General features: G+C 39.1%; 1 protein-coding gene across 1 annotated transcript in view; it reads right to left on the minus strand.

The window, feature by feature from the left end:
• Positions 1-1,381: 1,381 nt before the first annotated feature.
• The window catches only part of LOC104261096 (chondroitin sulfate proteoglycan 4-like), a gene marked incomplete at its 5' end in the record, with an annotated part of 32,907 nt that continues 8,354 nt past the window's right edge, over positions 1,382-25,934 (minus strand). Inside the window, 7 exons of the mRNA XM_059833450.1 lie at positions 1,382-6,301; positions 6,805-6,988; positions 10,520-10,692; positions 14,666-14,797; positions 18,363-18,561; positions 24,012-24,188; positions 25,025-25,495. Of these exons, the coding sequence (XP_059689433.1) occupies positions 4,248-6,301; positions 6,805-6,988; positions 10,520-10,692; positions 14,666-14,797; positions 18,363-18,561; positions 24,012-24,188; positions 25,025-25,495 (3,390 nt within the window). The remainder of the gene's footprint in view (positions 6,302-6,804; positions 6,989-10,519; positions 10,693-14,665; positions 14,798-18,362; positions 18,562-24,011; positions 24,189-25,024; positions 25,496-25,934) is intronic.

Raw genomic sequence — 25,934 nt, forward strand, 5'->3', positions numbered from 1 at the left:
AAAAAGTTCCTTATCTCAGCTTACAGGAACAACTACAAACCAGCTAAGTTCTGATTAACAAAAAATTAAAATCAGGTCGAACAATGCATTTGGGGTGAGGCTGGAGTGAGTGTATATTTTTGATTGAGAATGAAAGATAATCTGACAAACTTTAGAGATTAAAAAAAGTTTTTTTTATGACAAAACAGCACTAATGTATTAACATTTAAGAATCTGACATTTTAAAATCTTCTAAGCATGAGCAGTTAAAGAACAGAAAAACTTACTGAAATAAACCCAGCGCAGTCCTGTTTGAGCAAGTCCAAATCAATGCATTTGTTTTGATGTTACATTCATGCAAGTGCTGAACACGGCCAGGTAGATGCATGATGAGTCATCTTCCATTTTCCAGCCATATGCATTGTGTTAGAGGCACAACGCTGGGCACAGCACAACAGCAATCTCAGCACATGTGCAATTTAAAAAACAAACATCAAAAAACTTGGAAGAACGCTGTTACTGGCAATGGAATCCTATTGTGCTTCTGCACCAACCGCAGTACTTTACAGGTCTTTAAAGGAAGCACAAAAACATATGTGTATGGATTATAAACAAACCAGTTTATTGATTTTATATATGTTTTCAAAGCACTTTCATGCTGCAGTTTAGAACTCCATTTGGTAAGAAAGGGAATCCTTCATAAATCACATCTTCACTAAATAAAACACACAACTTCAAGGTTAAGTGAAACAACCAAAAAATTCAAAACAGATCCTGACCACAAACTACATATGTCCCTGGAATCACAAAAAGAATCCATAAGTACAGCGCATTTTTCTTGGGGATTTTCTAGGTTGATTGTAATTTAAGAAACCCAGGATGAGATTCGTCCCAGCAAGTTTTTACCATATCAAAGCTGGACTTCTAGCTAAGCCAGTGACCTCAGCTCATCCAGAGTTGACTCCTCTCATCTATATTAAATATCTATATAAGAACAAGATGAACTGTCCTCTGCCAGAGACTATTCTGTATTGTCCCCAGGGAAAGCTTACATTAATGCAATCAGATTTTTTTATTTTTTTTAATTGGGGATTCAGGGTAGGATATTAAAGCAAAATCTGTATGTAGTTATCACTTACAATATTATCTCTGCATTATGTATGAAACCCAGTAATCACTGATACAATATACTTATATCCATATAGTTCTCATCAAAATATTCCATAATACGGCAGGCATTTTGGCACGGTTGTCTCACAGTAGCACCAACTGAGGGAGAAAACTGAATGTGAATGCTGGCACACTCTACTGATGAATTAGGCATTTAGGCTGTTTTTGTTAAAAAAAAAAAAAAAAACCAGAAAAAAAAAAAAAAAAAAAAAAAAAAAACAGAAAAACTACCCAAAAAAACCCCTCAGTGCTTTAAAAATTGAGCCCAACGCGCAAAATACAATTCCATAATGCCTGATCTACTTGAAATGAACATCAGCCAAAAGCATTTTGGAAACAGAGAACACAAGTTCAGCCCATTATGCTGAAGCCAAAAAAGCCAGCACAGATTCTACCACCTCTTCTGTATTTTTCATGTACGATTTCCTGCTCAGAGCATGCAAATGCTGAAACTCAAGAATGCCTGTTCAATTGTGGAGTTCTAATTGTATTGTTGGTTTTTCAACTCAGTTGCTGTTATGTCACGGTCTCTTTTTTTACCATTCCCAGCACTACAGCAGCCCTACGTTCCACCTCCACTGCACACTGAGCACCGCAACTTTGGGCACACCTGTCTTTACAATGATACGTTTGGCAAGATCTCATTAAGCACACATTTCACTTCCATATTTCTGCTCAGCCTGTCACAGGTCCAACATGGATTTCGTCACAAGACTCTGGCAGCTTTCAGCACTGCAATACTTTGGTACCTAACTGGAGGCATACCGCTTGGTCTCCTGACAGGTACTGGAGTATGATGCCTCTTTGGCTGTTGACAGGAAGATCTCAGTGGCAGGGAAGTGCGAGACCGGCTTCTTTAAGTGTCGGGAAAGTATTCAATTATAATTATTTACTCTTCCTTGGAGTAAGGCCTTGGAGGAGGTGTAAAGGGATCAGATTCCTGCTACCGGCTAGAAGGCACTGGAGGCAGGCTGTAGCAAATGCTCTGCTGACAGCTGGCATCTGGAGGAAGCTGCTGTCTGCTTGGCGTTAGCAGAAGAGGTCTCAGGAAATGGCAAGAGACATACAGCTGCACCTCCACACAGGATGCTGGCATGTCCCTGCGATGGCTGGCAGCACCATCTCTCTGGCTAAGAGTTTCTAGAAACAGTCCCAAAGATTTTCTTTGGAAAAGCAGAAAAGGTCTACAATGCAGATCCGCAGTGGTCCACCTGGGACACCTGAACAGCCCAGCCTTTTACACTGACCGCACTGCTTGAATTCAAACCTGCTCACGCTGGCGTCAGGGAAAAATGGTAATGACAGAGAAATAAAAACTGTGCAGATTTTCCACTGATATGGACTACTCTCCTTGAAGTGGGCTCTCAAAAATGCATTACTTCAAAATGCACCACAGTCATAGCTGACCATGGTGGAGGTGGTAAAGATGAGAAAGACCACCCCCACTGCTTCTGTGTCTAGTTCCCAGAACACAGCAGGAAGCGGAGACTTAGTTTGGCTCTCCTCATGGGTGAAAATTTCCCATAATTGAAATGTAAACATGACAGAAACACAGCTAATCATCAACAACAAAAAAAAAATCCAAAACAAAGTACTGTGAAATGAATAGCACCAAGGATGTTGAGGCCCATATATCCATTCGATAAAAGTGAAAACTGCAGTACCTAGGCTCAAACAAAAACATTATTCCAGTGTTAACTGAGTATTGTGCTGAGACTGCATCCTGACACTGAGCACAGTGTTTTTACAGAGAAACTAATGGGAAGCTGTAACAGTACAAAAATACAAAAATAGATGAGAAGTTCAGTGGTTAGTAAGAGGCTAGTTATGATCACAGCACCATTCCCTTGAAGTCAGTTCATTCTCTGAAGTCAACAAGAATTTTGCTGTTGTCCTCAGTGGAAGAAAGACTGGACCTTAACAGGAGACTGCACATCAATATTGAGCTTGGATTTCCAAAAATACAAAAATATTCCCCTTTGCAGAGAAATTATTGCATATTTTACCACCAGAGCAAAATTAGAGTAGGTAGTACTTGCCATCTAGTGTGTAAAGCACATGTGTTCAGTGTTCTGGGAGATAAAGGGTAAATTATGAAACTTCTTCAGAAAGGGATACATACTTCCTGGCATGATTGTTTCCGTCAGTAGCTCCACAACACATGATAGTATGCAGCAGAGGACTTGATTCTACTGTCATCTGCATGAACACCCAGAGAGAGTTGTGCTTGCTTCACTGAAGGCAGAGTTTTAGCCCTTTGTCAGGAGCAGGAAATTTTGATATGCACTTCCAGACATAACCTAAGTCTAAAGATAATTCAGCAGACAGGCTGACTGAGAGATACACAGTTTTTGCTATGTGGATTAGAGGCCACGGATGCATTTTACCAGTCTGCAGATATTAAAGGCTAGAGTTTAGTATCAAATGAGGAAAAAGAAAAACAAAAGAACAAACAACATCTCACAGGAAGAGTATTTTACAAGAATCCTTATATACTGTCACTGCTGTACTGTTGCTGCTGAGTTGAATTCTAGATTTCCAGTGCAGTGACCCAGATGAACACCTGTCAAAATAATCACAGCTTTGTTTCTTTAGTACTGGCCTCTGAACAGCCTTCGGGTCAAAATGACATTACTGAGATTAGCACCTTGGCAATTACTTACAGAAACAGTTGAAAGTTCTTCAAGTAGAAGTGATGGTTCGGGGAAGAATGCAAGACCTTTATAGCAAACTTGGTTCTTCAAAAAACGTAATTATATTAAAAATACATAATCCATGACAGAACATCCTATTTTACCTCTGTCATGGGAAATAAAAAATATTGCATACACAGGGTGCACTCAAAATCTATGGGGCCAAATTCTGCACTGAACTAAGCAGGAATTTTTCTGAAGTACCAACTGGAAATCCTATTTTATGGCCACTGTAATCAATAAGACTTTTATTATTATTATTTCACAGGTATTTGGATTACATTTAACAAACAGTGCATCATTTGATCTATAATAAATAAGTGTATTAAAGAACAAATTATATGTCAACAATGTATATTCTCTTTTCCATACTACATCAATTAGCATGACCAAAAATGGCCATAACTACACCCAGTATTGATTGCGTTTCAAAGTTGGGTTCGTTTTTCGACAATACTGGATCATTTCAGGATCAAGGTTTAACCAGCTGTTTTGCAGAGACCGTTCTACAGTCGGAGAAATCACTGCAGGAAGCAGCTGTTCATGTCCTACTGCCATGAATGCTGAGGCTGTACTTCTCTCAACCCCCTTCAGGAGAGGAGTCACTGTAACACTGGGTACAGTCAAGCTCCGTTCCAGACATCGATCTGGACTACCAAGGACTACATCCGTTTGACTTGTGATGAACCTTTTTGTCTTCTCTTTCTTCTGACACATTAGCAAAATGCACACAGAAATAACAACAACAATGAGTAGCACAGACACCAGGACCAGAGGAATAATGATGTACCAAGGCTTGCTGCTTTCACGTGCTTGCTCTCTGGGACTCCTGGCATTAGCCTGGGTTGTGGTCTTAGTCCCCGCAGATCCACTCGTTCCCATTGCCAGATTTAGCAATGGACCTTCCTCATGTAGATTTCCCCAGTGATTCTGCCCTGGCCACATAGTTGGACCAGTCCTCTGGGGTGCTACTGTAGGCTCTTCATTCTGAGAGGAGGCTGGTGTCTTGTCCTTTGAGGTAGTCTGAGTCTTTAAAGTGATAGTGCTGGTTATGGAAGGCACTTCAGTTGTAAAATCCTGTAGAACTGGAGGACTGTATGGCACAATGGAATACTGAAAACAACCGACAGCAGGCTGCACAGCATCTGCCCTGAGTATAAACGTGAATGAGTCATTTAACAGATCAATGCCCGTCATATTCGTATCTATGTCTAGAAGCACAACTCCACTATCAATGTCAGCCTGGGTGAATGTCTGAGTATCTTCGAACACCACATCATTCACAAACCTTTTCTTTACAATCCTTCCATGAGACGGAGGCACTATCACTTCAAATCTAGGATTACTGTTTGTCAAATTAGCTAGCTCAGAAGCATCCAAGTCACTGCTTCTGATTTTATAAGCTGCTTGATTTGAAATCTGCATGTCAGGTACAACTTGTACTAAAGGCTTCACTGTGATGTTCAGCATTTGTCCTGTTAGATTGCCTTCTGCAGTGAAAAGCATAAACTCCAGTACTTCTTTGGATGCAGTGAGATTTGTCAGGTGGTAAGACAGCCTTCCTGAGTACAAATCTGCCTGCTCAAATTTAGTAACCTTCTCATTTCCAATCATCAGGTGCCCGTATTTGAGTGGCTGAGTTATTTCATACATGATATTAGTGCTTTTTCCATTTGTGACAGCTGAAAGGTGCACGTTAGTAATAGTGACAGATGTCTGGCCCTGTGGAAGTGCAACATTGGTAAGGTTAACCAGGACAAGAGCAATTGGTATGACTTCAAGACTGAATAGTTTGTATAAAGGGCGATGTTTACCATCAGTCACGCTGAAATAAAACACCCCAGAAGATGAACCTCCATCCTGTACAAACCAAACTTTACCACTGTTGACATCAGCTTGTGTGAAATTCTTTATAGAGACACTGAGATTGCTTTTCATTGCTAAATAACCATTATTGGGGTTGCTAACAATGGTGTATTTGAGCTCAGCTGGGGCGTTATCTAGGTCTTCAACTTTCAGATTCTCTGACCCCAGCACTGACACATCTCCCTGCAGGACTTTCAAGTGCAGCCTTTTAGTCTTCAGTTCTGGAGCTTGGTCATTCACTGGAACAACAGTGATATTAAACATCTCCTCTAAGACTTCGCTATGGGGCTTTGTTGCAGACTTGTTCTTTAGGTTTAACCAAACAGCAAAAGTGAAACTGTCATTAAGCGATTCAGAATTGTCATGTACATACACAATTCCAAATTTGTTCAGTATGTACTGGGAAAAGTTAGGTTTTTCTTTGGTAACGTTTCTTTCTCCAACAACAATCACACCATGTTGAGGTAAAGATACAACTTGATACCAGACTTCATACATGGAGCGCTGTACCTCAGGTAGTTTAATGAATAGATTTGAAGCATCTAAATTTGTTTTGTTGATTAATACTCTACCTCCTTCCTGGACTATGGCACCTAGCAGAAAGGAAAAGAGAATCTTAGAAATTGACTATTTTATAGTTGCAATGCTTCAGAAATTAGATATCAACCACTGATAATGCTCAGAAAAGCTTCTCTTTCATGGTATCCTTGATTTCCATATGTCATGGCTAAAAATATATTCCCACTATTTTTAAAATACAGTTACATATAAGAGACAAGATTTTCTATTGTTGCATACATTAAAATTAAAGAAATATCAGTATCTCAAAGCTTCTGACAGTGTTTTCACCTACCGTTGTAGCAAAATGGAGAATACCCACTACAGCAGTAGGAAGGATCAAACATAGGTAGTAAATCTCATTTTTAAAGATGCAGTGATGCAGCTTTCCAAGCTGCTATCTACACTACTTTCTGTGACAAAAATATTCCGGTCATTTGTTACTGAAGAGAAAGTAGCCTTTGTTTTTTCACATTTCTTCATTGGAACCCTGACAGATCCAAAACAATTTGGAGCCCAAACAGTACAGCATCTTTACCTGTATTTGCCAGAAGACGACTGTTCTGATCGTGCCTGGTAATTTCATACGAAATGACAATATGGAACACCTGAAGGTCCAGAGCTGATGGTGGAGAGAAGACAGTAAATGTAAAGAAATCTTCTGCATTCCAGCCAGCTGACTCGGCATGTAAGTGCTCATATATGATCACACCTTCATCCACCTGTTTAGGGTAAAGAAAAGCCATAGGTATAAGAGAAGAATAATTTTAAACACGGAAGTATAGAGGAGGAAAAAAAAAAAAGTCTTAAGAACCTTGTTCAAGAGAGGCCTCTGTACCTTAGTCCATGCACAGTGTATATGTAACTTACATTGAGATTATCTTGCATTTCTTTTTCTCTGAAGATGCACTCTGTGTTGCCAGACAAGCATACTTGAAGGTACATGAAATATTACTGGGCATGAATGCTTAGTAAAGGCCTTATGTGAGGAACAGAGACATAAAACATTGAGAAACTTATCTCAAAATAGCAATGGTAATGGTGAACAGGAGCTCAGCTGAACTGTATCTTTAGTGAATCGGAGTATCATATGTCTAGGATTTTTCTTTATAAGGATACCAGCAGGGCTGGACTCATTGTCATGAGAAAGCACATGAAAGACTGAAGGCTTGAAAAGGACTTTGATAAGGTGTTTCATGGTGAACAGCAAAAGATACTTGGTAAAAGACTACAGAAACCAGAGAGAGGTGTAATGACCGTTGAAATATACTCTCCTTTATAACCAAAGAGCTGATGGGATTACTTTATGGAAAATTTCTACATCCCGGCAAGAAGGGGATTCCTAAGAGACAGGAAGGAATCTGGCTTGCCCTACACCTGCTTTCACTGACCTTGCAGATCATCATACTCAGGAGAATCCTATCAGTCCCACCATGAGGATTTAAGCTTCAAAGCAGAATACTGCAGTAAATCTTCAGAGAAACACATACTTATACAAGATACAACCATTTATCTCTTTAGGCCCCAAAGCAAAAAGCAGTATTTTTAGACTAGGAGTCTCATCAGTTGGAACTACACCTGAACTTTAAGATCAATACCATAATACACTGAAACTACAATAGGATACCTGATAACCACAAATCCAGAACACTGAATAAATCTCATCCAATAGATTCAGCATCTGGTCTGCTACTGATAATTCATTCACTGACCTGGAGAGAAGACAGCTATATTTATTAAATCCTTGGCAACTTCCCAGGCAACTGACCTGGCTTGCATGTGTTATTTTATAATTACCAAAGAGATCCCTGTCTGAGATGGTGCCAGTTCTAAATTTACTGTTTCTAACACACCCTACACAGTTTGCAAACACCCTGAAGGAACTCATTAGCACACATTCCCATCACATATGCTTGAAAGGTGTGAAAAAAGAAAACAAAAAAAACAACCCTGTTGCTATCATGGAGGAAGCAATTCAGCACTACAGAATCTGAGCTGTGACTATGGAGTGCGCTAATCCTGAAACTACTGCAACAGCCCCCACTGAGATCACTAGGAAAACAGGGCTTTCAGGGTCGGTTTTCTCAGCAGCCTCAAAACCATCCCATTTTATTGTCTAAAAAAGTCAGACTGATGTGATAAAATCCTATACGCACATCTCCAGGTTTATGCTTTCCCTATGCTAATTTAATTCCTAATGGCTATTATAGGACAAAACCAACAAAATTGGTAATAAAAGGATATGTTTGTTCAGGATAACTTTCCAAAGCATGTCTCTAGGACTTCAAGTTGGAGAAAGCAAATTTTTGTAACAAGAACAGGCACAGTATGCATCCTTCAAATTCAATGGTGTCTAGTATCGATCTTAGTAGGGTTATCTTTTTTTTAATTGCAAGCCCATGCTAATATCTGGACTAAGAGAATGGAAATGGTGAGGATTTCTGTGTTTACCTCTGTAATGACTTCAAATATAATGAAATTGTGGCTTGCTGCAGAATGATAATACTTATAAGACACCACAGAAAGTACTGGCAAGAGAAAAAAAAAACAAATATCATGTTGAAAACTATTATGTTATTCAAGCGCGTTTAAGGCGCAATTAATTTTCTTATATTGGCTCAACAACAACCATCCATGAAAAAATTTCTTGGAATGCAATAGTGATTTCAATTCTTTTTTTCTACACACAGTATTTTCAATTCAAATCAGATTTACGAGCTTCTTATTCCAAAACAGAAATTGAATGCCTTATTCTCCATTACATGGAGAATATACAACGTTTGTAATATCAATGTCATCTTCTCACTGATATTTAACTTCACATGGCTACAACATGCTACACAGTGAAAGTTTATTTAGGATCTCTTTCCTCTCCCTTATACCTCATTCTCTACCAGAATAAATAGCAAGCTGGTTTGGATACCTTAATTCTGCCTGCAATAAGTCACTTAGCTCTACTTGTTTGAAGTGGAAATGGCCAATACAAATACCTCCTACAGAGAAGAAAAGCATACACATTATTACAGCTCAAATCCTTACACAATTTACAAAGTTCAAAGGCAAGTTAGCTATACATTAGTAAGAACTAAAGCTATAGAGAATAAGTGGCATGTTCTGACATGGCACTGTCTGATAAACATACGTGAAGATCATATCCATAGGCAAAAAGAGTAAAACTTCAAAACCTTAACTGAAAGATTTTCTGTATGACATGCTTAACAGTTTCATCTAATGCTCATAAAAATCCCACCTTTTAGGAATAGAAGAGAACGGTGTCATTGCACACACAGTTCATCTCCCTCACAATGTAAGACAAAACTCAGCAACTATTGCAACACCACTAATAACATAGTGGGAATAGAACATAGCTTAAGAGAAATATTCTGTGTTCATCCTGATGTATAAAGTTCAAGTGAAGATTCATTCCACCACAGTCCTTGGTCAGATTGTTTCAAAGGCTGCTGATGATAACTAATAAAAATGTCAACCTTTTTTCCAGGTTTTATTAGCCAAGTTTCAATTTCTGGCCAATAGATTTTCTCATTCCTTCAAACACTAAATCAAACAGCCACTTTTAAAATCTGTAAATGTAGATTAAGACCAAACTATCTCTTAATATTTCCTCCAGCAAAGTCAGATTTTCTGAGAATAACTTACTGGACACAGAGCACATAGTTATATTCAGATTCTGCACACAGACAGAAGTCATTTTATTTCAGTTGCAGAAGAAAGTTTTCCATCGAGTTACATGAGCTGCCACGTTTTAGTCATTCAAGTATGAGACCCTGTATCACAGTTAAGATTCTTTAAACACTTAATATCACAGCCAATCGAGTCAATAAAAGTCCTCTTGGGGACACCTATGAGGACTGTGTACAGCTGAAATGAATCTGATACTTGGTCTTTTTATAGAGCAAAAGGCTATTCTTTCTGCCAAAAACTAAAGGCTTCCAACCTCAGACTGCTGGTTAATAGCACCAGAACAGTTCTTGAAAAAGGCTGTTACAAGCAAAGCAGTGGAAATTGCCAACACCCTGCTAGTATCCAAGCAGAGACGAACAAAGGCTCCTCTTGCGTTCATTACTGGATGCCACATATTTAATGACACAGCAAATCTGGGTGATTGCACTGATGGGTCACATATGCCTGATTACTTAACAGATACAAATGGATCAGACAAAGAACAAGCAACTGAGATGTCCTTTGAAGAAACAATCTACACTCAAACTAGTTATTACAAAGTAAATGCTTACCATAGACTGTGTAAAACTGAGGATTTCCTGAGTGGTATTATCAGAATTTACTCTGATCAGCCTTCCAAGTTTTGGGGAAGTTACAATCATAAAAGTTATAGTTCTGTTTCCCGCATTGGTCACATCATTGGTTACAGCTTTCAGATCATGTCGTGAAATAGGTTTCCTGGAACCTAAAAAATGTCAATTATAAGTAACATAGATTTGCAACAGCAATTTTTCCCGAAGGGTAAGTTTTGTCTGCACAACACACGCTCTTATCTAGGTATTCTTAGCATTTTAATAACATTTTATAAGATCAGCAGGTTTACCCTTTTTCTAGTTACCTTCTTTTCTAGTTGTAACCTTCTAGTTACAACTCTTCCACAGCTTTTTCAATCAAAAAGCCCATGAGTAGGATGAGCCTTTGTTTTACAGAAATTAAAATAGTGCAGTTCTCTTCAGCACATGTAATTGCTAAATACTAGCTTCTGCAAAAACAACCCAAAGTAAGGAGCAGAGCATGTATAAGAAGCCCTGTTCCTGTATTACATGTCTAGATCCGAATTCAAACTCCAGCTCAAGTCACCATCGCTAACGTTTTTGGTAATCCCAGTTGACCACAGACGGCAGGGTAATTTGGCAGGGAGAAGCCTTAACACAGCAAAGTTTCTAGTGAACACACAAACTAAAATAGATTATTTCCAGAAGCTTGAAACACACTTTATCGATATGAAAGATGATTTTCATTAAATGAAATCAAAAAATACATAATCAATTAAACGAATTAGGAAGAACATCACACAACAGAAATAAAGGCCTGAACTTAAACAATGTATTGTTAAGATAGATGGAGAATAAACAGTAACAAAATCCTTTTCATACATAGCACCAGACTAACCAGTACCTTCTGGCTTAAATATTATAAATATTATAAAAAGCTTTCCAGCATTTAGTCAAACCAAGACAATTTTTGACATAGCTGTGACAAAACCAAACCTAGCAATTTCCTAAAAGAAAAAAGTAGTTTTATTTGGCTTCTTTTTGATGTACTGTTTCATGGTACACACTCAGCAAACTAAATCTCATGTTTAATGATACTTTTGGAGAAGCAATAGATTCCCATAATCCTATTGCCCCTGCCCCGACTTCTGCCTCCATTTTTACATTTTCTTTTTCTCTTGAGCAATAAGCTTTTACAGGTATCAATACATAATTTCAGATACTAGCAGTATATATCCTTGAAGTCTGAATTATCAATCCATCTTCAATAAAGCATCATGTTTATACAGGAATAACACAAAATAACATGTTCCTGCTATATTTTTTCTTCTGAATACTATGGTAAGCAACCTGAAGAACGGGGCTGTTTCGCAAGCCATTAGTAACATCAGGATTCTGCCTATTTACCTGTAGTTGTGCCCTGGTTCAAACCATATCTACTTTGAAACAGATTTGTTATAATGAAATGAGGTCTCTGGCTCTGCCTGTTTTCCCCTTTCTACCTTGCATGCCTCTCTGTCTCCAATACTGGTTTAGCAAAGCAGTCCCTCAGGTCTAGAAAATTCTCCCACACTTTATCTAATTCAAGAAGTCTCCCTCCTCTTCCTCTCTTTTCTTCTCTGTTTTTTGCGTGACAGGCAGAGAGGGAAGCACGACCTTGTGTTGTGCGTACAGCAGATGTGAGCAGGAATGCACAGCTGAGAGCAACAGTTAATCAGACCACGTGTATCTCCAAACAGTTATTTCTCAATAACCTCCTACTTACGCAAATCAGGCCTCACTGCCTTAACAGAGTAAGACAGTTTGTTCCTAATAGACCTGATCTCACTCACTGCACAGCACAGATTGAAATGGGATCCTCTCCCAAACATAAACCTTCTCCTTCACCCATTCTGTCCTGAGACTTGAGATACTTTTCCAGCACCCGCAGTAGTTCTGCTCTGGTCTGACACCTCAACAGGGAGACGAAGGTTATTTGACAGCCAAGAAACTGGGTGAAGGAAAGGGAAGTGAGAACACTGTCAGCTTATTCCCAAACATGGGAGCAAAGAGATCGCAAAACCAACCCCACCCAAACACAGGGGAAAGGAACAGAGATACGGGAAGAAGACACACAAGGACGGGTGAAGCAGAATAGGGCCAAGCTAATCCATACAAGTAGAATGCAACAGCATAAGGCCGTTATCAGTACCCAGTAATTTTGGTATCCATTTTTAATGCCTACATTTAAAATTTGCAGTGCCTTGGCATGAGCATTTTGTCTATCGCTGCTAAACAGTTACAAATCATTTCATCTACTGACTGCTTAGACAGCTCTGCTTCTGAATACCTACATGTCAGGCTGCCTCTCCTTCTCAAAGAGCAACTCAGCTCGTTCATTCTTTGAGCAATTGCTTCCCTGAAGAGAGCAAATCCTCACATTGTTATCTAGCATATGTAAGAAAACACTCATATATCTAGCAGTCAATTTACTGAGCACACTGAATAAAACAAGCTTCTGTTGAACAGAAAAAAATCCAGAAATTGTATAAACAAATCTTGTATACCCAACACAAAAGAAGACAGCAGTACATGCTCTTATAAAATTGCAGAACAATATTCTTGAGAGAATAGTTTATACCCAGTCATGAAGACATGGCAAATTCTTCACGATACATTCAATTTTTACTTCCCTAGAGAGAAGATTCTTCAAATTGTCTCAAAATTAACTTTTCCTGCAGTGCTATAAAATATAACAGGACACTGGCTATTGGTTTTATGTGTATTAACCATTTGGCACCGTCATTGTTTTAATAGTCATTTCATGATCAGCAAGTACAGCTGAAATCCATGCAGCTCCAGAACATCTTTTAAATGTATCATAATGAGAACAGTTGAAAAAGCTAGTAATACTTTTAAACACCAAAAAGGAATTTTGCTAACCCAAAGTAAGTGAGAATTCAGGAAAAACTGTAGGCTTAGATGAATACAGCTTGCAGTGCTGAAAGAAATACTGTATTTTGCAAATTGGAGAACTGATAGACAGTCTAGAGACTTTGCCTTCTATGGAAGTATCAGGCATACTTTTTTTACAATTACCTTTGGCTTAAGATAGAATTCCTGTAAATCCCTGTGCCTCAGGCAACCTTACACACCAAAATAGCAGATTAGTAAGCTTTGTAAGTGGATTTATGAGAATCCCATTTATATCAACTGAATTAGAAGATCATGCTGCTACAATCTCATTTTTTGTTGCCTGTGTTTAAGTAGCTTTCATTGCAAGCCATTGTTTATGCAGCTTATATTCAGGAAGTTTAAGAAACTAAATTGCTCCTTTTCTGTATCAAATTAATAAACCAAGGTACAGATTGATACCTATAGTGCTTTACCAATTCTCAATCTCTCTCTGGCTGTACAGATCATGTTCAGAGTAAAAAGAAGGTAGCGCAAACTAAAGTGTGACACAAGACATTGCTGAGAAAAGACTATTCTTAATTTCTCCTTTAATCCTGCAATTAATGTTAGATTACTAACTCAATGAGGGATTACTCTTGCCAATGCAAAGCAGTAAATGGCTCTGCTGAGACTCTCTTAACACATCAACTCCTGAAGGAGTAGGATTTTGTTAAAAACACTCAGCTGCTGATCCAACTACTTCCAAATGCACAAATACGAACCACAGTTTTCAGTCCTTCTGATTCATCAGTGAGTCTGTGCTGCTCTCCATAACTCAGCTCAAACAACAAGAAAGTGAACTAGCAATCTGGTGAGCTTACATGTGCTATTCAGAATCCCATGGACACAAGCTTCACTCCGCTTTAACCAGGCAAAACCACAACCAGGTAAGACACCTCTAAATATATTAATATAATATACAGCTTTTAAACAAATCTGAATGGAGAACGTTCAGAGCTCAGGCAGACAGTGTTATGTCACACTGTGCTTAGATACTTCACTGCCAATTTCCATGACTCCAAGCACATGCGTATATCAAAAAGTTAAAGACTATAAAACAGTAAAGCAGTATGTTGTTTGAGAAAACATAACCGTTCTTTCAAAAATCAGACAGATAGATGTTCCCAGGTACAGTCTTCTATAGTTTAGCCAGCTAGCTGTCTGACAAATAACTGTATATTATCCAATTTTTTCAAGTGGACGAAATCATGATAGTCTTTAAAAACCGACCTGGAAAGACTCCGAGTCCTTTGTTCACTTCAAGGCTAATGACTAGCATCTGAGCTGTGATGCTAAAAATCTGTCGCGGTGCAAAGTTCAAACCATCTGTTACCTGAAAGTTGAAGCCTCCAGACATTGCTCCTGTATAAAACAAAAACACACATTTATTCTTGTATTATTCTATTTGTCATCCAAAACATGCAAACTTACACTGGACACCTTTTGCTCTTGGCTACAGTGAAATATATCCAAAGTCATCCTGAAGCAATTTTTGACCCGTACTTTTGTATCTTAATTAGAATTAAATAAATAATGCAGAGAACACCTTCCCAATAAAGAACTACTGGCTGTTGCATACACTGAAGGTCAGACATCCCTTAGATGTAAGTCAGCAGAGTGCCCCTTCCTTTCTTTCTTCACTGACCCCAGTGGAGCTGAAACAAAGTTAAACTTGGGAAGACAATGACTCCCAAATTTCCTACGCCTTTTACATCTTAGGAGGGACCAAAGCACTTAAGCAGTCACATTTTGGCAAAGAAGGAATCTGGGGACAAAAACAACTCGAATGTTCTTCCATTTTTATTTAAACTTAAAGGACTGAATCAACTCTCAGGCTGTTCCCTTTGCCTCTTTGCTGCACTTGAGCTTTGCTGAAGAGTGTACAGTGTCACAGCTTAAACTATTTCAGAGGTCATGTGTACTTATAATTAATGCACATTTTTTTTCTTTAATCTTAGGACCTGTATGTACTTTGGCACAAGTGATAGCAAAATACCTGCAGGAGTCTGAGTGGATTCCTGTAAAAATACATCTCTCGGAACTGACTTACTGAAGTGTACAGAGCTTCCTAAATCTTGCTTTAAGTAGAGGCTCCCCAGATTGTTTAATTAAGTAGAAAGACAGAATGAAAAATTGAAACATTAACTGCTGCAAACAGTTACCATTGCTCTTCTACTTGCTTTTCCCAATTCAGCCACGAGATCTTGCTACAGGAATATATAACCTGAAAGTGAGAGTGTGCCATGTACTTTCACCTAAAGATCAGCACTCCTTGCCTAACTATAAATTAACAAATCAGAAGAATCAAATGTGGGTTCTGAGATTATAGTTAACAGCTACCCTAGGCAATGCTCTTATATCCAGCCAGGCACTGAAGCAGCGCTGGAAGATCAGGTCATATTGTTTTTATTTTAAAAGCTTTTATTCTCTGATGTCTTCTCTTGATAAAAATGCACAAGTAGTAGCGCATTTAGAAAAGGCATTGAGGAGTCTACTATTTGCCTCAGGTTGGGAAAAAAAGGCTTACTTAGCCTCACCTGCTTTTTTGGTTAATGCAGGTCAACTGCCCTGTTGACACAGATATTTTGTCATTGGCCAAGCAGGAACAGAACAAAATCCTGAAGTGCTGCTTGGGGGAGCATGTATTATTTTATCGCAATTCATTTTTAAAGGCATATCTAATCAGAGGTGATAAAAGAGACACCAGAAGGAGGATTGTAAAAACTGTACTGAAAAGACACAGAGACTTCAGAACTAACGAGAGTTCAATCCAGTACTGCCCTAAGGAAAACACTGGCAGGGTTTAAGGGCAGACCCCATACTGTGACAGCGGGATGGGAGTACCCTCGAGTGAAGCGAGAGTGGAAAAGGGAAGGAATTCTCACACTGAAAGAGAAGCACAGAAAAGGAAAGGTATGTTCTGGTTCTGTGTTTATGCTGGTGACAGAATGACAGGGGATTACAGAGGAAACAAACACAAAATCTAAGGGGAAAACATGAGAACAAAGAGGGAGATTTGCAACTCACAGCACAGAACAGGCAGCATAATGTAACTCTCAAGACTGACTAAAACGAAGGGAAAATTTTATGAAGTCTAATGTTAGAGGCATAAAAGCAAAGTATGGTAGTACTTTCTCTGGCAGTACAAAAGACCCTGAGGATGGAAAGTCACTGCCATGTACAGATGTAAAAGATCTGTGGTGCCATGAGGAGCATCCATGGAATGGAATTGCTGCCTCAGCCAAGAAGATGCTGCTTTTCCCCTTGTAAAGGGTTAGAGTCAGTAGGAAGAGTAGATGCCAGGCTGTGGAAAACATGAAGTGGGGGTACTTCCCAGGAGGAGCCAAAGAAGCTAGCACACACTAGAGGGCTGAAGACAATGGACAGGGCAGCTGAAAAGGGATAAAAAGCCAAATGACAGCAACCGGATAAGGAAAGGCCCCAAGGACAAGGCTGGGAGTGAGAAGATGAGAGTAACAAGTACACTTCTGGCAACAGTCCAAGATGAAGGAGGAAAGAAAAATCACAGACTGAGAAAGGAAAAGAAGCAAAATGTCCAAAGTACTTTCTGAAACACCGGAGGGCAGAGGCTGAGCAGATAGCAGAGCCAGAGCAGCTGCAAGAGCTGACACATGACCTGAGCAATTTTACATTTCAAATTTACTGTACAACCCACACTCCCACTCACTGGAAAATTAAATTTGCTGTTCTTTTTACTTTTATTAATCAAGATTCACTTCATAAGGCTACAGATGTGCATTTGCCTTTTCTGGAACACAGAGTGGATTCATTTCCTCACACTGAGACTACCACCATCCTACCACCATAGGGGTTTTTACACGTCAAAGTCTCCGTTGGAACAATTTAAACAGCTTGGGTTACTTTTGTCGTGCTCTTGACCTTTCATTTCCTGACCAAATTATTCGAGCAGGATACTTACAGCTCACCAGCAGCTGCTTGTAAAGCAATTTCAGCAATACATATGCACTCTGCAAGACAGTGCATTGGCAAGTCAGAGCACTTTAACTTGTACCAAGCCTCATGAAGACACAGCACAGATCTGGAGTGACTGCTGCACCCAAGGGAGCACTGGAAATAGTTCCAGCCTGCCTCAGGGCTGGCAAAAGAGTGCTGTACCTCTTTTATGTCCTTCCCCAAAACTGGTTTATTCCTTCTTTATCACCTTCTTTCTTCTTTCAGCTGAGGTAACCTGATAATAGAGCTGGAGCAGAAGAAAAGCAGCTATCGCCCTGTAAAAGCCCCACCTCTTCCGCTGGCTTGAACCCCACTGGAATCTCCATTCCTGCAGCTTCCCAGCACTGCCACTCAAGGATGAATGAAGCTGCCCTGACTTTTCTTATTGCCTACACATTCTCTCTGTAGCAGCAGCACAAATAACCCAATCTCTAGCTCTGGCCACTGGCAGAAAAGAGTCAGTGGTTAAAGCTGAATTCCTTCACCGCCTGAAAAAGAGGCTGGTATCACCCAGGTGACCCATAACTTTATTGCCCAGAGCTGCTCAGGAACACAACTACACTGTGGCAGGTATCTGAGAGACTGTTGGTCCATGAATAGCTCTGTACTGTAGCAAGACAGATAGGCTTCAGGAGATTCTCAATTATAATGGTCAAAAAAATGGGTTTTATACCTCTGAAAGCTGCCAGGCACCATTTCCCTACTGCAAACCTGCATTCAGAAAGAAGGCTGCTACCAACTGAACCACTAATATACCAAGGTTTCTTGGCGAGCACGCATTTAAGTAGTCATCAGACCCCTTCCTGTTTAGTTTGTGAGATCATGTATCACACAACCGGTGCTCTGAGATTTTTGTGACATTACAAGGAGATTTTCAAAGGATTACAAACACATATATACTGAATAGGAGCAGTATTTTGGTAACAGAAGTGGTATTTTTGAAACTACATACCATCATGTACAAATACCAGCTGCCCTTCGATTATATGAGCCTGGGTAAAACTAAGGACGCTCTTGTTTGGAGAAGACTTCAGAGCCAAGTGCCCATTGCTAGGTGGTGTAATGGAATACATCAGTTCTGATGGTGAGGAGTCCTTGTCTTCTGCACAGAGGTCATCAATAGTTATTTCTGTGACTGAACCCACCCAGACCTAGAAAAGCAAAAATAGCAAAATAGTAATAATAAAGAAAATGCATACAAATGAGAATCAGGGGGGAAAAAACCTTCAAAGAAAAAGAAAGAATAAAGATTTGTGCTGTGCAGCACTAGCAGCTATGACAGGTTTCCTTACTGTCGATCCAAATCTCTGATCATGGGCTGGAATAGTTAATGTTGGCAAATGGTTTTCAATAAACAAGCCCATGAAATAATACAAGCAAACACACCCTACACCAGTGAGTTTTAGATAGCTGCAGCACGAGTGCTCTATTTCTCAGGCACTATCCAACCTCTTACAAACATAACAAAATTGTATTTTGATAACTGAGTCAAGGAGCTCCTTTCCAACACATGCACATGAATATTAGTGTCATGTACTTCACAGCAGGCAAGGCATTCAATATGGTCTACTTGCACCAGCAGAAAAGAAAAACAGCCTGGGGACAGCATAATCTCTAACACAAATGGAACACTTCTTGTAGCTGCATTATTTTCTTCTAACAACATGCACTGAAGGCCCTTTTTCAGTGCACCAAACAACACACAGAAGTGCTCAGTCCAGTGGGAAATGAAGGAATCAACACATCCAACAGCTGCTTAGCACTGCTTAGCAAGGTCATGCTTCCAGACAAAATAGCTAACTAGTATTTGGAAAGATGGTATAAAACCCATTACTTAATTTTAGTAAATCTAAATGCTTATCTTTTTTTTTAGATTAAGATATGCACAAACTGCAAGATCCTTCTTTCAAGCAGAAAGGACTGCTATCTGAGCTTCATCTGTATCTCACTGGATAATTTCTTGTTTGGAAGTGGTAAGTAACAGCCCATTTTACTCTTCATCTTTGCTGTTTTTATTTGGAATTACAGAAAAAAGTACTAACAAAGAACAATACATATTTATCTCAACATGAAATTAAATTCCTAAATATTCAATACATCAATACCAATCCTTTCCATGCAGAGTTTATACAGCATACAATCTTAAGAGCCTGAGCCTTTAAAAACCTCAGCTTGAGCTTCAAAACGCATACGGCATCGTCCCTTCCTGTCCTCCTAGGGTCTCAGTACACTTAACAAATATCTGGTAAGAACCATCACACCAAATGGTTCAAGAGGAAACATGATCCTTGACAAAGGGCATTTTACCTCTGCCAAAACCAAAAATCAGGAATCAAAGATTTTTCCCTAAGTATTAATTTTACTTTTTAATAAAAACCATGAAAGAAAACCTTTTAAAGCCACTGGGATTTTTGCCTCAACATTTCAGTAGAGGAAAGATTTCAGATTACACTATGTCACAAAACATGTGCCATGGAAAAAGAGATACTAAAATGAAATTATGTGTGTTTTCTAATTAGAAAAAAAGTTTGAAAAAGAAGTTGTGTTACATTTTATAATAGAAAATATCTTGCAACCAGGAAATAGTTATTTTGAAATATATTTGAAATATGTATTTTTCTGTAATGTAAGTACTACTATCGAAGTTCGATAAAAGACACCACCTGTGAAAACACAGGATGATAACTAATAGCAGAGGCTGACTGAGCGGCACCACCTAAGCACATCAATGTCACTGGTTTCATACTGAGACCCTTTAACTCATCTCAGTAGCATTTGATTCAGATTATTCTACAGAGAAAATAAAAGGTCACATAGAGAATATGCAAAAATATAAGAAAGGACTATGCAAACAAGTTATTACAAATTACTCATTAAATGTCCAAAAGTTTTGAAATTTTATCACTTACTAAAAGAAAAAATGAGCTTTTTTCCTATAAAGTCAGTGTTTATTTCTATTGTTCCAGCACGCTAACACACAATGTTTTTTAAAGTATTGTACATGCTGAGGTGCTCCATGACCTGCAACACGATCCTTGAGGAATGAAAGGAGATGCAAGAGCTGTAGGGAAGCAGCCACTCACAATACTACAAATTCTGTACAAGCTTATTTTCCACATCTGGGATCAAGGCCTCCCTGAAGAGCACCATGAAAACTGTATCTGAACTTCCAGGATGTAGCATTACACTAATTTTGCATGTGCCTAACACATTGCACAGGCATGGTCTAAAAAAAGGTTCACGACCCTGCCTGCTGGGAAATAATCCATTCTGCTCTACTTAAAGCATTCAGCTTATCAGTATCTCCTTGCATGCTACATATCCTACCAGACACTCTATATTCACAGCCATTTTAATACTCTGGTGAGTGAGTGATTCAAAGGAAAAAAAAAAAAAAATCAGTGTTTGATTTGGGTGTTTTAAAAAAATCTAATTCTAGGAAAATATGGCCCTCTTGTGGCAACAGGAGGATACAGTCATTTCACAGCCTCACTACCCATAAATGTAAACACATACCTAAGCACAGCAAATAATGTCAGAATAGCGATGTTCTTAAAAATATCCTATTTCCTTTCCCCGTTCCCACCCCAGAAAAAAAACTACCATAGAACCTGAGGAAATTTTAGGAAATTATACCTAAAATGCTGTATAGTTTCTAAGTAAACATAATCCCTCACGCACTTACTGTTCTAATGGAAAGGCTTTAAATTAAATGGAAGGATTACTAGCATACATTACAGAAGCTCTCAGGACAGTAGAATTTTCTGTATCTCATATGTTATGTTAATATAAATACTTCAGCATGTCATAAATTCGCAGAAATCAACAAAAAACCAAAAAAACAACCCCCTAAAAACTTCTCTTACTTTCACTTCCTAGAGAAAAATCAGAAACAACTCCCAAAATGTTTGGTTGGTTGTCCTCCTGAAACTCCTCCCATGGTATTCATAGCCTTGATGGTGTTCATAACCTTGATAACAACATACAAGGTTGTGTGAAGAAGGGATGTTATGGATGCCTCAGAAGTGAGGGAGCTAGAGTTGAAGGACTCATTCAGCATGTGTGCACATGCTCAACAGTTTCTTGCATTTGGCCAGAAGCCCTATGAAAAAGGCCAAAATTAACTTTCATATATGCACGCCAACATCACTGTCCATGTAATGCAGGTCTTTACAGAAGCTATTTCTCAACAGCAGATGCAAAAAGCTAACCTATTTTTTAATTGTTCAGCCGTTCTTTCTAACTGTTTGTAGTGAGATCTGCAAAATTTCTGAGGTGCTAAACTTCAGTCAACTCAAATGGTCCTACTGGACCTCAGTTTTCACAGTACTGGTCCCTCATTTTATACTTTTCTATATCTCCAACCTTTCAAAAGCTATGAAAGAGCTACTGCTTTTAAAAGCAACACGGCTTATTACTCAACTTTCACCACTAGCAATGTCCTTGAGGAGTGCAGACTGCTTGGCTAAAACATGGAGCCAGCAAGTATTACGCTACACAGGAATGCCCAGTTCATCTCAGTATGTAGCAGGACTAAGAAAAATCCATTTTCTCCCACCTACTTGCGATGTGCAAGTTTGCTTTGAAGAAGGATCATCTCAGTGTAGTCCTCCCCGCATGTAACTCGACTGCCAGCTTTGTTTTAGTCCGCACACGAATCAACATATGTGTGCATATTAGTACCCACTCATGACAAAAACAAAGGTTATTTCTCAGCAATAGGTTATGCATGACCAGCAAAACCACAGGCACAAAGGCAGCATCTTGGTTCTGGGTATGCAAACTGCCTCCCTGGCAGAGAGGACCAACTTTGCTAGGTTAAGCTGTGTTATCATTGCTCTTGGGAAGACTAGACTTAGAGGTATTTTTAGAAAAATCCATATGCTGCACTGCAGCGCACTGCACAGCCTCAGTTTTGTTAATAGACTGCAGTTCAACGCCAGCAATGCACCAGAAGGGAGACACCAAAAAATTTCTGACTGGACATATATCCCTCTTGTCTGTCACTAGACAAATATTACTGCGTGCTGTGCTGATGTCTGTAGAGTACCACTGTAATTACTTTAACCAGGGAAGGTTTTACTCTGTATCACCCCAATGCTTGTGAAGTGAGTCTGCCCTTCTGCCAGCAGTCTCTGCACAGGTCAGGGTGTCTTGTGTTGTGGGCACCTGCAGATTATCACAGATGACCTGCTGTCACTGCGAAGCTGCACAATACTACCACTATAGCTGTTTAAAAATTATGTCTTTTCTCACAAGGTTATGATCATCTTTACAGTAATCCATTCTCCCTCTGCAACACACAACTAAGTATGTAAAATTAAATGCGTGTTTTAGGTGCCACCAATTTGTGAACTGCATGACACAGTACTGGGGATGATATAGCCTCAAAATACTCTACTTAGCTTCTTTCAAATCTATTCCTAAATATCTTCTCTGTCTTGATGCCTTTCAGTTGGTTTACTGTGACCACAGGTTCATTAGATGACCCATATCCATTTCATTCTGCTTTTCAGAGTCACCTAATTTGGTTTTACTCATCAGATCTCAGATTGGAAGCCTTTACACACAGAGGCTTTTTGGTTTACATGGACAGCGCGTCTGTAATAAATTGGTTCTGGTTACTGAGTGCTATTATAACACAAACAAATAACAATCCTATAAATAAATAAATAAATCTGGAAAAAAAAATCTGACACGGAAGTGACAGTAGAGACTTTTTTCAAAGATCAAAAGATTAAAATGTCAGCTATGTTACTAAGAGCAAAAGGTAGTATTAGTCAACAATTTTTAAATTTTCTTCAGAAATTTGGGGAGGCAAAGTTAGAAACAAGTTAGCATGTCCTTTTTTTAGCTCACAGTACCACACAGCTTCAGTGTCTGCACTAATAATTTGACAATCTCTAACAGCCTACATTTTCACAGACTGCCTTGCATTATTCTTATCAGGAACTTTTAAAGAAGGGAACATTCCTGGTTTGTATCAGAAGTACCAACGCATAGTCAATTTGCTAATGAAGTGCCAGTGAGAATGCTGCTCTCTTCTCTTGTCCCGTCCCACTGGGGATCCAGCGAGGAGCAGGCAGCAGAATGCACCTCAGCAAGTCTGACCCTTCAGTACACTTAATGGCAAGAGGCACAGAGTCTGAACGCTGTGCAAAGACAACAGCGAGATGTCTGCACCCTCACCAACACTACTCTTGGTACTTTTCTAAGCTATGCTGTTCATTAACAGCCCTCAAGACGCCCTAGGAAACAACACTAAAACACAACAATGACCCAGGTGGGGGCCATCTCACCCCACAAGCCCTATGTCAGTCCAAGAGACTTCATATATCTTGAAGATTAAAATAAAGCTCAGTCAGCCTTCTAGATAAACTTTACATTACAACAGCAGAAAATGTTCTTCATGATGACTAGAATCTCCCTAAATACACATTACGCATGTACTTCATTAACACCAATTTATTAAATCCCAGGACCACCATTTATTATACCGACCATCTCACCAGATACAAACCTAATACTCTGGTAATGAAGGTGCATTAAATGGTATCAGGTTAGAAATAACTTTAACATTTCAAAACATTGACAAACATACCCGAAGAATTCTGTTAACTTTTACAACAGGAGCTTCATCATTTACTGCAGTAACTGTTACAAATACAGTTTTGGGCAAGCTTTGTTTCCACAATTCCGTGTTATTTACTATCACAGTAAAATTGTCCATCAGTTCCTCGCTGTCATCATGAACATAGTAGATTAATTCTTGTTCCACCTGAAAAATGTAACAACCTGAAAAATTAAAAAGGCTAAAAGAAAATGAATGCCACATTAAAAAATCAAAAATATTCAAGTCTAGTTATGCCCCTCTGTATTTATTGCCTCAATTTTTATGACTTCTAAGACTTCAGCTATGCTCATATCTGATCCGTACCTCTATCTTTGTTCTGTCCACAACAGCAAATTTTACAGCTCATCTGTCCATTCCTCTAGCCAGAATGTCTTAACTTGCCAGTCTTGGCATTCTGCCTTCCCCCAGCAGGGAAAATGGAAAATCCAATCCCACTATATTTACCACAATTTTTTCTATAAACTGAACATAGTATTAGTAGATGGTGACTTACAATACAGTTTTGCTTCTTGGAGCTAAAAGACTGAAAATTAGCTTTTTATACATATACTGGCTCTCTGTGAGCAAAGACATGACCTAAAAAAAATTTTTCCACTTTCCACCTTGTTCAATATACACACCATTTCCTCTTGTCTTTTCAAAATGTACCCACAATCTCTCTGTCTTAGCTTTCTAGAGCAGCAACAACTCTGCCTGAGTATGAGTGGCCCATCAGTCTACTCTGGTTATAGCACACTAGTCTGTGTGACCAGTAGCTCACTAGGAAGTGATGTGGTTCACCACAACAACAACATCCTCCCTCCCCACCCCACATGACCAGCTAGCAACTGCAGAAAGATCTTCAGCACACAGCCAGAATAAAGTTCAAACTCATGCATCTTACCACTCCCCACCAAACCACCCCACTGCAGGCAAAAATTAGCTTTTAGCAATACAAAGAATTAATCCTGACTACAGCAAAGATGATCTAAATGCATTACCTGTTTTCTGGTAAATGTGATTAACTTTATTCCAGGAACACGACAGTTTTCAACATAGCCATGTTTTGGCTGCTCAATTAAAATAAATTCACAGCTGAGTCCTGCAAAGTGTCTACTAGAAATTTTTAGATAGTCTTCCACCAGGGCTTTCGAGCCCCCTTCAACTACTGTGAAGTTCTGTACCTCCAGGGGAATCATTCTGGGGATGATGTCTACAGAGATCTCTATTCCACTCACTGTTCGGACACCATTGGTCACATCCAGAGAAAAACGGTCATCTAGTTGGTCAGAAACTGTCTGCACATACTGAACTTTGCCCTCGTCAACATCTTGCTGTGTGAAGCTCAAAACCGGTCTTTGGTCAGCACCAAGATAACCTTCTTCTGAGGAAAACTTCCGAATGTATCCATGTACTGGAAGGCGTCTTACTGTGAACACAATCTCAGATGGAGAACTGTTTTCATGAATGACCTAAAATTTAAAAACATACCCCAAAATTATTTAAACAGAAATGGGAGAAATACTTCAGTTCTCTTCTGAATTTTTCACTTTTAACCCTTGGATTATCTGCCTAATTAATTGGCATTCCTTGTTTGTGTTACATGGTCTATCTGCAAATTCCTAATACACTACAGTAATACTTTAAGTAGACTTGTTAAATAATGTGGCGTGGAGTGTTTTGTAGCCCCAAATTTGTAAATTTTGAAAAAGAACACACTGCGGGGGTCTGCCTGAAACAAGGGTTTCAGCAGCCCAGCCACAGGCTGCCGGAGCCCCTTGGAGTGGTTACTGAAAGGCTACACACAAACAACAGAGAGGAAAGTATTAACCAAAGAGAAATGACCCCAGGTTTGTGATGTGATGTTTTTAAAATTTTGGATGCAATCCTCAGACAGTGTTAATTGGGCTA

This window comes from Gavia stellata, chromosome Z (genome assembly GCF_030936135.1).
Source record: "Gavia stellata isolate bGavSte3 chromosome Z, bGavSte3.hap2, whole genome shotgun sequence".
NCBI classification, from domain to species: Eukaryota; Metazoa; Chordata; class Aves; order Gaviiformes; family Gaviidae; genus Gavia; species Gavia stellata.